Here is a 13196-nt window from a genome sequence, read left to right as displayed (position 1 = left end):
CCCCTCGACACGGCCGAATCATAAGTTTATAAATCTTAACTCGCTAATAAATCATACAAGTTTATGATTCTCCGTGTTAACGTGCAAGCGCGACCCTATGAACCATACCCGATGCGTATTTCCTCTGCGGTGTTGCGTGAGTCGACTATTCCACAAGAAGAACCTAAGCTCTCGACGCTTTATTATTCGTATGGAGAGATATATATATACCTTCCGATAGGATGGACTATATATATATATATATAGTAATGAAGAGTAACTTGATAATGGTATAAACAATTTTTAAAAGGAACGAAATTTTGTTCCAAGGATCATATCTACTGATATCAATATATACATTGGTGTTTATTTTCACTGGAAACTAACTTTCGATGGTGTAGTAACTCGTTGCCATAACTACCGAGGAAAACAAGATGTAATAAGGCCTTCCATGTCGATTTCAGACGTAGTTTTAACATGGTCACCGAAGAAGCGGATCTAATTACTGTGTCGAAGCCAGAGAAAAAATCATTATTGGAAAAATATGAAATACCATTGGAGAATCTATCGTACGAATATATCACAGAATGTACAAATGGCAAGACTTTGGAACGTATCGTCATAATACTTAGGTCTGTCATGATTGATTAATGATGAAGTAATAATAAAAGAAAAAAAAAATAGTATTATTAAACAATTAATATAATTAATTTCTTTATTTTATTAATGACAAATATTAGATCCGGGGAGGAAGGTATCTATCCAGATTTAACGAGACATGCGGAAGAACGTTTGGCGATAATAAAACCGAACAGTACAGTCTTACGAAAGATTTTACCAGTTCTCACACGTAAAATGTTGCTACCAGACGAATGCAAGGAACTTGATAATGATATTAACGATTGGACTCGTGAAATGCATTGTCGAGAGAAGGATTTGAATGATGGGAAAACATCTCTCCTGGATGATCCTTCACTTATCCCAGAAATTAGACATACCGAAGAGATTTCTACGATGGTAGAACAATTGAATAAAATAATACAAATAATTTTTATCGATACAATATGTTATGAATAATAAATTTTTTTCGATAGAAAAAAGATAACAAAGAAAAATGTGACATCGATCGAAAATCCAAACGAATAGCATCTTGCGATTATGCTGCTTGGGACAAGTACGACGTTGACACTGAAATAAATAGGATAGATTTGCAAGATGAGAGAAAACAGATCGAAGCTAAGGAGATCCAACGAAGACAGAAAAATATGGAAAAGAAAAGGAAAGAAAATTCTAAAGAAATCATTCTGAACAAATGTAAGAAAAATTATTCGTTTGTTTCAAGAATAAGAATGTAGATTATAAATAAATTGTTTATTACGATAAAATGATATTTATGGTCAATGGAAAATGATTTATGAATTAATTTATCATTAATAAATAATTAACGAAATAATTAACACCTTCGAAAATTATTTATTATTATTATTATTATTATTATTATTATTATTATTATTATTATTATTATTATTATTATTATTTCTATTTGATAATTATTATTATTAATTATTATTATTTCTTTTAGCTTCGTTTACTGGTACAGAAATAGACGTGATCGCTGAGCAAGAAAGAAAAAAGGGAAATGAAGCTTTCAGAATTGGTGATTATGTCGATGCATTACGATTTTATGACTCCAGTATCGCGATAAATTCATGCCCAATCGCTTATAATAATCGAGCTATGACACGTAAGAAAATTAATTAATAATTTTATTCAGATTGAATTATACTTACATTAAGAAAGATACAAAGAAAGAGAATACACACGTTTAACATGCTATATTCAGTCATTAAGTTACAGCGTTACGAAGATGCACTCAATGATTGCAATATTGTGCTTTCTGAGGATGACAAGAATATCAAAGCACTTCTTCGACGTGCATTGTGTCTCGAAAATCTGGATAAAAAACAAAAAGTACGTCGAATTTACACACAGAAAATCAATTTATATTATCAATTACATTGTGCTGTAAGGTCATCTCCGATACGACACATATATCTCCAACACACACACACACCCACCCACACACACACACACACACATATATATATATATATATGTATGTATGTATGTATGTATGTATGTGTGTGTAGAAAAAATCAAATCAGAGTTGGCCAAGAACAAATTAAAAATAATAAAATAATTATAATTCAAAGGATTAATAAAATGAAAAAAAATATGTTATTTTTTTTTTATATAAATAAATAATAGGCTCTAACCGATTACGAGACAATCTTAAAACTGGAACCGACAAACAGGACGGCCATTGCTGGAATTAATAAATTAAGAAAACCTTGCGAATCTAAAAAAGTGAGGTAAGTAATGAAACTTATACTCTTTTACGTTGACGTACATATATATAAATTCTCATTATCAATGATACAGAATGAAAATTGAAGAGGAAACGTCTTCGAATGAAATTTCGAAGATCGTCGGAGGTGAGGGTGATACTGAAAAAATAAATATTATTAAAAAGTGTCTTTCAAAGTCATCCAATAAAAAGATGGAAAATGTTATTGAAAATAATATATGTATTTGTGAAAGAGGACCAGGACCGTCTCATAGTAACAAGCCTTTACCACATATCAAAGAAAATTATTGTCTTCGAAGTGAAAGTAAACAGATATTATCAAATTGCAATGAAATTAATCTTGGATTAACGAATATTAATTTATCTTCTTCTAACAATGCTACGTCAAACGAATTAACTTCCATTTTAATTGGCCAAGAATCGAAATTTATAAAACATAATAAACAAAAATCAATTTTTTCTTGTAAAACGAGAAGTACATCTGGAGTTGTCATAGAGGAGATCCCAAATGATCAATCATATACGAAAAAAATTAAATCTATCGATAGAAAGGATAATGAAGAAATAAAAAATAATCATAATACAATAAATGGAAATAAATATAATTCGTTAGAGAAAAAAAATGAGATCAAAAGAAAATACAACGATGATGAATCATGTCAGAAGAAAGATAAAACTTTTATGGTAAATTATACGACATAATATTGTCATTTAATAAATTATATTGTCGATATAATTATAATTATATTTTTAGAATTTGGAAAATATATCAAGCCCGTACGAATTTCTACGTGCATGGCAATCTTTAAAAGATGATAATGATTTAAAAATACATGCTCGACTATTACGAACTTTAAAATTCGAAAATCTCAGTACAGGTATATGCATACATGCATATCTATATATGTACAAATCCAATTATATATGATATAATACGTGTGTGATATAATCATAAAATATTTTAGTTATAGGTAACAAACTCGATGGAAATATGTTCAGTTTGATATTACGTTGTTTAGAACAACATTTTTGTAAATCCGAAGATTGTGAACTACTTGTTCGTTATTTAAAATCAATTAGTCAATTAAGTCGATTTTCTATTGTAAAAATGTTTATGGATAATAATGATAAGAAAGGTAATAATAATAAGACGATCTAATCTTTTTGTTCTCATCGAATGTATAAAAAAAAAAATTAATTTTTCACTTTTTTTTCTTTTCTTTTCTTTTTTTTTTTTTTACAGCTTTATCAAATATATTCCAATTTTTAAAGGATCAAGGATCTAAGGAAGTTTTAGTCTTACGTGAAGTTTATATTTAAAACTATGTAAATCATATTTAATATTAAATTAAATTAAACATTTTAAAATTGATAAAGAAACGAATTTGTATTTTCTTTTTTTCTTTTTTTTTTTTTAATCATCCATTATCGAACATTATTGTTTTTTTTTTTTACGCATCGTTTCTATTATTACATAAACCCCTTGTAATAAATTTTCTATGTATACTTATTTACTATGTAAATGCATTAGATGCTTCTACTTTGGCTAATTTCGTTCAAAGCGACAATAATAAAAAAAACGGCCTGTCTAATGATAGAAAAAAAGAAATTATCAATCATTTTTCTAATCGTTCATAGATAACTCGATGACGTAATAAACGTAACGTTTGAATAATATTAAAAAAAAAATAATAAAGATAATACATTAACACGAAAAAAAAAAGAAAGGTCAGGTCCATTATCGTATGAATATTGAAATAAATATAATTAATACTGAATACGTTAAATATATGACATTTTACAAAAGAAGAAAAAAAAAACAAAATTAATGATAATAGAACGAATAAAAGATTTGTTAACGAATAAAAGATATTACGAATATCTCGAACGCTATACAATATCGAATAGAAAATGGCGCGCTTATTACGTAGATACACTGGTGGACAAATGTAAAGCTATATAAAACTAGCGACGCGTAACGTGCCAGCCAATAGAAACGTTCGTATTCGAATGTAACGTACGATTTCATTGGTCGAGTCTACTGCTCTTGTTGCAGGCAAATGCATGTTGATTATTATCCCTTCCCCAACATCTTTTTTTTTTTCACATACTTATCTATCATCTTTTGAAAATTACGAAGTTATTATTAAAAATGAATATCCAAATTGTTGTCAAAAAGAACAAAAAAGAAAAATAAAATAAAATCAATATCAAGCGAGTGATCCAAACGAATGATTTCACATGATACTCACAAACGTAAGACATACGAATCAAATTTATTATTATATATTAGATAAATATTCTTTATAAAGATAAGAAATATAAACTTTGAACTTCAATAAAAGAAAAATAATAATGTTAAAAAAAAAAAAAAAAAAAAGAAAAAAAATAAATTCATAGATTTGTTTCTTAGAAATGTTCGATAATAACGAATCTTTCGTATTCATTTCGAAACTATTTAATTTTCTTGGAAATGTTTTCATAGATGATAATTGAAAATGCGTGATACATTAAAATGAATGGTAATGAATATATGAAACATTTCCTTTAACAATTATTATATATCTTAAATCTCGAGATATGAATACGAACGGATGTAGTCAAGGATGCATAAAGAAACATAGAAAATATCTTTGCACTATTGTAACAATTTACGAATTATCGATAAGACAATTTCTTAATTGTAAGAAAAGAATTATCTTGTTATATCTGACCCAATAGATTTAATAAAAACTAATAAAATACGTGAAAGATATTCGATCGAGGATTATTCTCTACTAATGTGTATATATATATATATATATATATATATGCACACATACTTCTGTATGTATATATATGTACATACACACGATATATATATGTGTATATATATATATCGTGTTCTCGAGTTTCTACCGTCCAGAGGACGCCATTATACACGTGTTATAACGGGTGGACAGTCTGATTCCGTTAGCACATCCGGACTCCGTGACTTTAGCCCTTCGGACCGTCGTGTACTCTTCCGTTCGAGCAGCTTGTGACATTTTTTTCTGTTGCTACAAGATGTTTACTTGCATTGACCGTGCGTATTTTGATGAAGATCCGGACAATTCCACGTGTAAAATCGCCATGAATCTGAGAAGGAGGCAACAGTAACTGGAAGGTACGTGAGGCTAGTACAGAGGACGGGCGTCCTCCGTGGTGTGTTTATAGCCTGCAAACCCTGACATAGCAATGGCGTACTGTCGCTGTTAAGGCCGTGCCAGCAAAATCCTCCTCGGTTTTCTTCCTTACCCTAGGAAAAATCAAACGAAGATATATAAATCATCTCGGATCGTTGGAAAACGTGCTACTTACCGGCACGAATTAGGACATCTTCTTCCTTTACCGAAGCATTTTTGTGATAGTTTCCACGATGAGAAGTGTGATTTGCGCGGTGAAGTGTCTCGGTATTTCCCCAGTGGCGGAATGACCGCCGATTGCCGAGCGGCACGCCATCCTACCGCGGCCGAGCTCTAAATCGTAAAGGGGAACCGAGGATGTGAGTTAAGACGGAATCGCGCCTATTTTCTATTTTATCGTGTTCTTCCTCCATTAAATTCGCGCCTCTCCTCTCTTTCTCTCTTTCTATCTTTCTCCCTTTCTCTCTTTCTCTCTCTCTCTCTCTCTCTCTCTCTCTATCTCCCTCTCTCTCTCTTTTCTTTTTCTCTCTCTCTCTCTCTCTCTCTCTCTCTCTCTTTCTTTCTCTTCAGTTTTCCTTTACGGTTTATCTGTGAATTTTTTTTTTGGTTCCATGATATTTGTTCAAATTATTATTAAAAAAATTTGAAAATCATTTATGATATATAATATACAAGTGGATCGTTTAGATTACGTTTTTATATATACATCTGGTATTACACGAATCCTTATTTATCCGTATTTATTATGAAAATTAGTTTACATGAGATTTTAATATTTGCTCCAAAGAATAAGTTCGGAGTAACTGGTTCTAAGCCATATACGTTCTAAGTTATTTTCTTCATCATTATTTATAAAACTTTTTCATAGACTAATTCTATATCTAGATATCTTGTTTCTTTGATAATTATTAATAAAATTTAGAATTTATTTGGGGATTTTTTTGTACTGTCAAAATACAACAGAATATTCTATTGGGGCGAACAAAGAATTTCAAAATAACTTTAATCTATCTATTTTTGACGTGTTTATATGTATATATATATATATATATATATATATATATATATATATATATATACACACACATAAATAAATAAATATATATATATATATATATATATACATAAATTTGTGATATTATTTAAGTGATATACTATTTTACTGGACATAATAAGGTAGATAACATTGTAGTTATGATAATATTCAATGATAACTTTATATGGAATATTCTACTTTCAAGATAAATACTCTTATTTTTCATTTTTAAAGCTAAATATTTAGTAATTTTTTTACAGAATAATATTAGTTTTAATCCTTTAACTCTATAGGTACCCATAGCACTTTGACTCCTGTAAAGGTGTCATGGACGATGAAGAGCGCCTTGAAGGCGAGGAGGAAATGGAGCTGGATGATGCCTCTGATGGTGAAGATGAAGATGAAGAGACTACAGGAATTCCTGCTTCACCAGCAAATTCAGATCAATTGCTGGGTCCAGCTCCTTCCCTTGGTAACCGTTAGTATCCAGACAGAAAAAAGAAAAAAATAAATAAATATTATTTCTATATATTACATTATTCTTGTAGTTTATATATTTCATGTATTTGTAAGAAACTATATTTCATTACAGTTACTCCTGAAGAAGCATTTCCTGACCCTTTGCGATACCAAAAGTTTCCACTGCCTGGCGGCAAGCCACTAAGTATAAGGCGTGGTCCAGGAAGACCAAGAAAAGAACGTCCATATGGTATCACTCGTGGTGGAGGTACTCGAAGATCTTTTGGTAGAGGTACAACAAGAGGTAAAGGGTAAGTATTTTGGAAAAAAAAAAAAAAAAGGGAATGTTGTTTTATCATTTAAAATCATATTTTCTTGTTTAATCAATAGAGCGGAATATTTAATGAAAAATTTTGCTTTTTAGGCTTGGGTATATGAGGGGTATGCCACGTAGGACAAAAAGTAAAGATGATGATACCCATTCTGAATCTCCAAGTCCTCTTCGTATTGGTGAAGATAGCACGCCCGATGGGGAAGGATTAAGTACAGAAAGATCTATGCCTGCTCCAGAGGAACCACCATACTTTCCAGAACAATGGTAATTATACTTATAGATTTATTTTATATTAATTTGTATATAATATAATAATTGATTATAAATATGAGAATTAATTGTTAACCCATAAACAATGATATTATTAGGCCAGGAAAAGTTTGTGCTCTATGCAATTTGAGTGAACGAAGTCAGTTGGGTCAAGGCGAATTACTAAGATTATCATGCCCCGAAGGTTTTACTCCTGAAAAAAATATAAATCGGGAAGAGACGACTGAACAACTCATGGATGTTTCTGCTGGTGATAAAAGTCCCCGTGCAGTAGGTCCAGGTGCTGTTACCTGTCGTAGGCAAAAGAGTTTGGCTAAGTGCAGGTATAATATTAATTTGGACAATATATTAATTTTTTAAATCAATAATTATTATATTATATGCATGATATGTTTAGAAATACTAGTCTTACCAACTTTACGGAACCAGTGGAGGAATTAACTATAGTTGGATTTTTGGAAGAGCCAGAGATAGGAATATTATTTGAACAAACAGGGCATTATTATGTTCATCAGTCTTGTGCGATCTGGTCGAGTAATAATCAAGATCTCGCAACTGATCTTATTAGCCCTGCAATAGTGCAAGCTTCATCGCGACGGTGTGCTTATTGTTCTCATTATGGAGCTGGAATTGCTTGTAAAGTACGTATTTTGCAATTTTATTAATTATTTACAAAGAAGCAATGATAAGTATATAAATATATAAATATATATGTATATATATATAAAATATGTATATATATATATATATATATATATATATATATATATATATATATTCTCTTCGATTCAACAGGTGGCATCGTGCAATCGTTATTTTCATTTACCATGTGCTGCAGCTTCGAGTTGTTTCCAAGATACAAAAACTTTATCACTTTTTTGTAGCCAACATTTGGGACAAGTTCCATTATTGTGTAAGTTTTTTTATTAACTAAGTATATTGTAGTAAATAATACCCTAGATATATAAATCGTATATATTGTAGATTAATAATAACAAATACTAAAATTTTTTTATGTTTTGCTTTAGTAAACCGTGATGTCACTTGTACGCAGTGTTTTGGAATGGGAGATGTTTCTAACTTAGTAATGTGCTCTATATGTGGACAACATTATCATGGTAGTTGTGTCGGTTTAGCACTTCTACCTGGCGTACGTGCTGGTTGGCAATGCGTAACTTGTCGTGTTTGTCAGGTTTGTCGTCAACCAGAGGATGTTTCAAAAGTAATGTTATGCGAGAGATGTGATAAAGCGTATCATCCTGGTTGTTTACGACCAATCGTTACATCAATACCTAAATATGGTTGGAAGTGCAAATGTTGTAGAGTATGTACGGATTGTGGTTCGCGTACACCCGGCGCAGGACTATCATCGCGTTGGCATTCTCATTACACTGTTTGTGACTCGTGTTACCAACAAAGGAACAAGGGTTTTTCTTGTCCACTTTGCAGAAAAGCATATCGAGCAGCTGCATATAGAGAAATGGTACAGTGCAGTGCGTGTAAAAAATTTGTTCATGGTACCTGTGATCCAGAGGCTGACCCATTGACTTATCAGCATCGCAAGGAAGCCAAACCTGATTATGAATATGTTTGCCTTCATTGTAAAAATATGGCTATTGTAAAAAGAAAGGACAATGTTGATGATTATACAGGTGACTTTAGTCTCAGTGCTTCGCAAGAAAGCTTATACGGTGATGGGGATTCATCCGAGCTCGATTATCAAGGAAGTTCGGAAGAAGCATTATATTCCATTGGTCTTGGAAAAGGAAAACCCTTCTGTGCGTCTAAAATCGCTAAAAAGAGATTAGGCCTAGGAGGAGCCATGATAGGTCGACCGAAAGGCGTGGGTAAACTGGGTTATCAAAAACGTCAAAAAATGAATGAATTTGGCAGAAAAAGAGGTCCCAAAGCCAAAATGAGAGGTATTTTTGGAGTACCAGGGGTAGGATTGCAGGTAAACAAACTTCTCTCTCTCTCTCTCTCTCTCTCTCTCTTTGTTTCTATAAATACCAGAGTATATAAAAAAATTATGTTTATATTCGTCGTCATATTAATTTCTTTTTTTGTTTTCCATAATTTCAGAGACCAAGTTCAGATTCTTTTTCAAAAGAAGATGAGCCAGGAGTAGAAAACAGATTAGTATTATGCTCTGCAAAAGATAAATTTGTATTAACTCAAGATATTTGTGTTATGTGTGGTGCGATAGGAACTGACCAGGAAGGATGTTTAATTGCATGTGCACAATGTGGACAATGCTACCATCCTTACTGCGCTAATGTTAAAGTTACTAAGATAATATTACAAAAAGGTTGGCGGTGCCTTGATTGTACAGTATGCGAAGGTTGCGGCGAAAGAAATGATGAAGGTCGCTTAATATTATGCGATGATTGTGATATCAGTTATCATATCTATTGTATGGATCCACCTTTAGATTATGTGCCTCATGGAACATGGAAATGTAAGTGGTGTGCACAGTGCCAAACATGTGGTTCAAATGATCCAGGATTTAACAGCAGCTGGCAAAAAAATTATACTCAATGTGGTCCATGCGCTTCTCATACTGCATGCATATCTTGTCAAGAAGCATATAACGAGGGCGATCTCATAATACAGTGCATTCAGTGTGAGAGATGGTTACATTGTGCATGCGATTCCATTAAATCGGAAGCAGATGCAGAAAAATGTGCCGAGGAAGGATATATTTGTATACTTTGTCGTCCGAGAGACATACTCCCGCCACATCTTTTGTGTAACCAATCTAAGCTCCAACCAAACAAATATTCTCGTTCGCCACCTCCAACTGTGCGAAGCCCTGAATTATACAAACCGTCTTCTCAACAGTATTTAGTAGATGGTGTATATTTATCCGAGGCTGGTATGAATCACATTAAATCTTTAACATCGGAACATCAACAAACGAGGAAAAAAAGAAGAAAAATGCTTCCCTTGATAGATAAAGAGGCAGACATTATGGCCACAATAGAATCTGTTGTGGCTGGTGGTAGTTTAGACAATTCCTTAGAAGATAATGGAAAATTAGATCTAGTAGATGTTAAAGATGAACCTACTGAGGTACTTAAAGAAGGTATGGTATGGACACCACGTGGAGATCAGCCGCCACCGGAAGGATTCAGTATTTATACGACTGAAAATGGCATACCTGTTTTAAGACGCAAACGCCAACGTAACTTACAAAAGCTTGGCATTGGTGGATTCATTGTCAGAATAAGAGGTACACGTAAGGATAAAGAGGAGGAAGGGGATCCTGAAAAAATAGCAGATTCAGTAATAGGAATGGCAGATGACAAACCACGTAGAAAACCACAAAGGCGAAAACCAAAGACAAAATTATCCGAATGTTTTCCACTCTATATGCAAGAAGCATTCTTTGGCAAAGACCTTATGGATACTACCAAAGATAAAGATCTTGAAAGTAGTAGCGAGTCCGATGGTGAACGAAATGTTTCTGCTAATGCAGATACTATTCAATTGTCGCAAGATGAATTGAAAGCAATGGAACAAGTTAAAGCTAAGCAAGAAAAGGAGGAAGATAAATTGCCTGTAGAACAACCAATAAAACGGGAAGAAATTATGGAGGATGATGGCAGCGATACCGAAGCACTTGGTGATATATTACCAATTTCTGGTGACATACTTGATAGTGAACTTGTTAATACTATTATGAATGAGCCAGATGAAGAATTGGCTAAAGCCAGCGAAGCTTTAGACGAATTAGATGATACGCAAGGTACTTCTAAGGATGAATTAACAGACATTCTCAGCCCACATTTTAATTTGGAATCAATGGTCAGAGATATTGGTACGTATTATCTATATGGATGTATGATTAAAATAAATAAATAAATAAAAAATAATGGAAAACCTAATGTTTATATGTTTATATAGGTCTACCTAATATGGATAGTAAAGATATTGAAGAAATATTCAAAGGGGTTCTTACGGATGAGTCACAAGAATCGCAAGAATCATCAGTGTTTTCTGTACAAGCTCAACCTCCACATCCACCATCTTCCACTACACCACTTGTTTCACCTTCACCACATCCTGGTAAAAAAAACGTATTATTATCATCGAAATAATTTTAATAAGAAATATAATTATTTATTAAACATTTATGTAATAATTTGTAAAGGTATGCAAACGGCTTTACCTCTTGCAAGACCGCAAGTACCTGGTACATTACCTCCAGTTGGGCAATCAAATTTGAATTCTCCAATGAGTTTTCCACCTCCATCCCCGTATCATTCGGAATATAGCAAGTAAGTAAATTTAATATTTTATTAAATTTACATCTAAAGGTAAATCAATGAAATTTATATTTGATAAATGCAACATTTTTGAAATCTTATCAAGTTAATTTAGTATTTGAAATTATAACATTACAGTAGTCCACAATTTAGCCCAGCATTCTCAGAACCACCAAGTCCTTGGGTAAATCCTGAGGATGAAGGAAGTGCTCCAGTGAGTGGTGCCACGATATCGTACAACCAAAGAAGTAATCTTAAAATGGAGGCTGATGAAGCATTAGGTACTGGGGCAACAATATCTTCAGTTCTTTATGCTAATATTAATCATCCAGAATGGAAAACAGAATATCCAGGTAATAAGAAAATTTATTAAGTTTGATATTTAAATATATGTATATAATTTGTTAATTATATTATTATACGTTTGATATATAATTTCCAGCGTGGTCTGAAAGGTGTAAACAAATTTTAAAAAAGTGGCGTGCTCTACCTAACGAAAAGAAAGCTCCTTATCTAACTCAAGCACGAGATAACAGAGCAGCAATTCGTATGAAGAAAACACAACAGGTAAGAATAATTTTTTAGATTTCATATCGCGCGGTGCAAAGTTAGAAAAGAGAGCGTGACATTTTCGTGAAACGTATCAGTTTTCATTTTAAATGGTGTTTTGTGCTAACATACAAATTACAACTAACAAGCTTATTCTTTACATCTCATCGCAAATATATATATCAATATATCGAGTATATAATTACATTATTACGATAAACTTAGATACAGATACATATACATATATATATATACTCATATATATCGTATATTCAGCTTTATAATATCTTAATAATTTATATATTTATTATATAAATAATTTATATATATATATATATATATATATATATATATATATATATAATTATACATATATATATAATGAGATTAAATACAACAAGATGAGATGTTGTGCCTTGTTTCATAATATGACTCACTAACTTTGCAATAATTTTACATGGGTACATATTTGATATATTTTCTTTTATTGTTATTATAAATGTAATTGTCTAATCCCATGTGCATTATCAAAGTGCAAGATCATAGAAATTTAATATATTAATTATCTAACAAAACATTATCTCTCTCTCTCTCTCTTTCTCTCTCTCTCTCTCTCTCTCTCTCTTTCTCTCTCTTTTTTTTCTCTTTTTCTCGTCGATTCGGATAATCATTGAAATCGAAACTTTTCCCATATTATAGGAGTACTTATATTGTCTATAGATCCTGCTAATAGTTTCCCCAAAGATTCCTGTCAACCACGCAGAGTTGA

General features: G+C 31.8%; 2 protein-coding genes and 1 long non-coding RNA gene across 12 annotated transcripts in view; 2 read left to right on the top strand and 1 right to left on the bottom strand.

Moving 5' to 3' along the window:
- Positions 1 to 4261, top strand: part of LOC124423095 (sperm-associated antigen 1) — a 13711-nt gene extending 9450 nt beyond the window's left edge. For 3 of the 4 annotated variants that reach the window (XM_046960470.1, XM_046960468.1, XM_046960469.1), the window contains exons 2-11: positions 444 to 611; positions 720 to 996; positions 1074 to 1293; positions 1562 to 1723; positions 1823 to 1950; positions 2248 to 2351; positions 2422 to 3031; positions 3102 to 3225; positions 3313 to 3483; positions 3591 to 4261. In XM_046960470.1, the coding sequence (XP_046816426.1) occupies positions 457 to 611; positions 720 to 996; positions 1074 to 1293; positions 1562 to 1723; positions 1823 to 1950; positions 2248 to 2351; positions 2422 to 3031; positions 3102 to 3225; positions 3313 to 3483; positions 3591 to 3667 (2028 nt within the window). In that variant the 5' untranslated portion in view covers positions 444 to 456 and the 3' untranslated portion in view covers positions 3668 to 4261. Of the gene's footprint in view, positions 270 to 443; positions 612 to 719; positions 997 to 1073; positions 1294 to 1561; positions 1724 to 1822; positions 1951 to 2247; positions 2352 to 2421; positions 3032 to 3101; positions 3226 to 3312; positions 3484 to 3590 lie in introns of all 4 variants that reach the window. The other variant, XM_046960466.1, reaches the window with a different exon arrangement.
- Positions 4262 to 4424: 163 nt separating this feature from the next.
- Positions 4425 to 5823, bottom strand: LOC124423097. Its single transcript, XR_006942005.1, has 2 exons — positions 5687 to 5823; positions 4425 to 5624 (listed from the first exon to the last, which is right to left on the bottom strand). It is a non-coding gene; the product is annotated as an uncharacterized LOC124423097 (long non-coding RNA).
- Positions 5761 to 13196, top strand: part of LOC124423094 (histone-lysine N-methyltransferase 2C-like) — a 26450-nt gene continuing 19014 nt past the window's right edge. For all 7 annotated transcript variants that reach the window (XM_046960465.1, XM_046960464.1, XM_046960463.1 and 4 more), the window contains exons 1-13: positions 5761 to 5870; positions 6841 to 7025; positions 7140 to 7317; positions 7431 to 7604; positions 7709 to 7933; positions 8008 to 8251; positions 8406 to 8523; positions 8639 to 9564; positions 9693 to 11430; positions 11517 to 11678; positions 11764 to 11890; positions 12017 to 12231; positions 12321 to 12445. In XM_046960465.1, coding sequence (XP_046816421.1) covers positions 6875 to 7025; positions 7140 to 7317; positions 7431 to 7604; positions 7709 to 7933; positions 8008 to 8251; positions 8406 to 8523; positions 8639 to 9564; positions 9693 to 11430; positions 11517 to 11678; positions 11764 to 11890; positions 12017 to 12231; positions 12321 to 12445 — 4383 coding nt within the window. In that variant the 5' untranslated portion in view covers positions 5761 to 5870; positions 6841 to 6874. The remainder of the gene's footprint in view (positions 5871 to 6840; positions 7026 to 7139; positions 7318 to 7430; positions 7605 to 7708; positions 7934 to 8007; positions 8252 to 8405; positions 8524 to 8638; positions 9565 to 9692; positions 11431 to 11516; positions 11679 to 11763; positions 11891 to 12016; positions 12232 to 12320; positions 12446 to 13196) is intronic.

This window comes from Vespa crabro, chromosome 3, assembly GCF_910589235.1.
Source record: "Vespa crabro chromosome 3, iyVesCrab1.2, whole genome shotgun sequence".
In the NCBI taxonomy this organism is placed as follows: Eukaryota; Metazoa; Arthropoda; class Insecta; order Hymenoptera; family Vespidae; genus Vespa; species Vespa crabro.
This window is presented reverse-complemented; position numbering and strand designations above follow the sequence as displayed.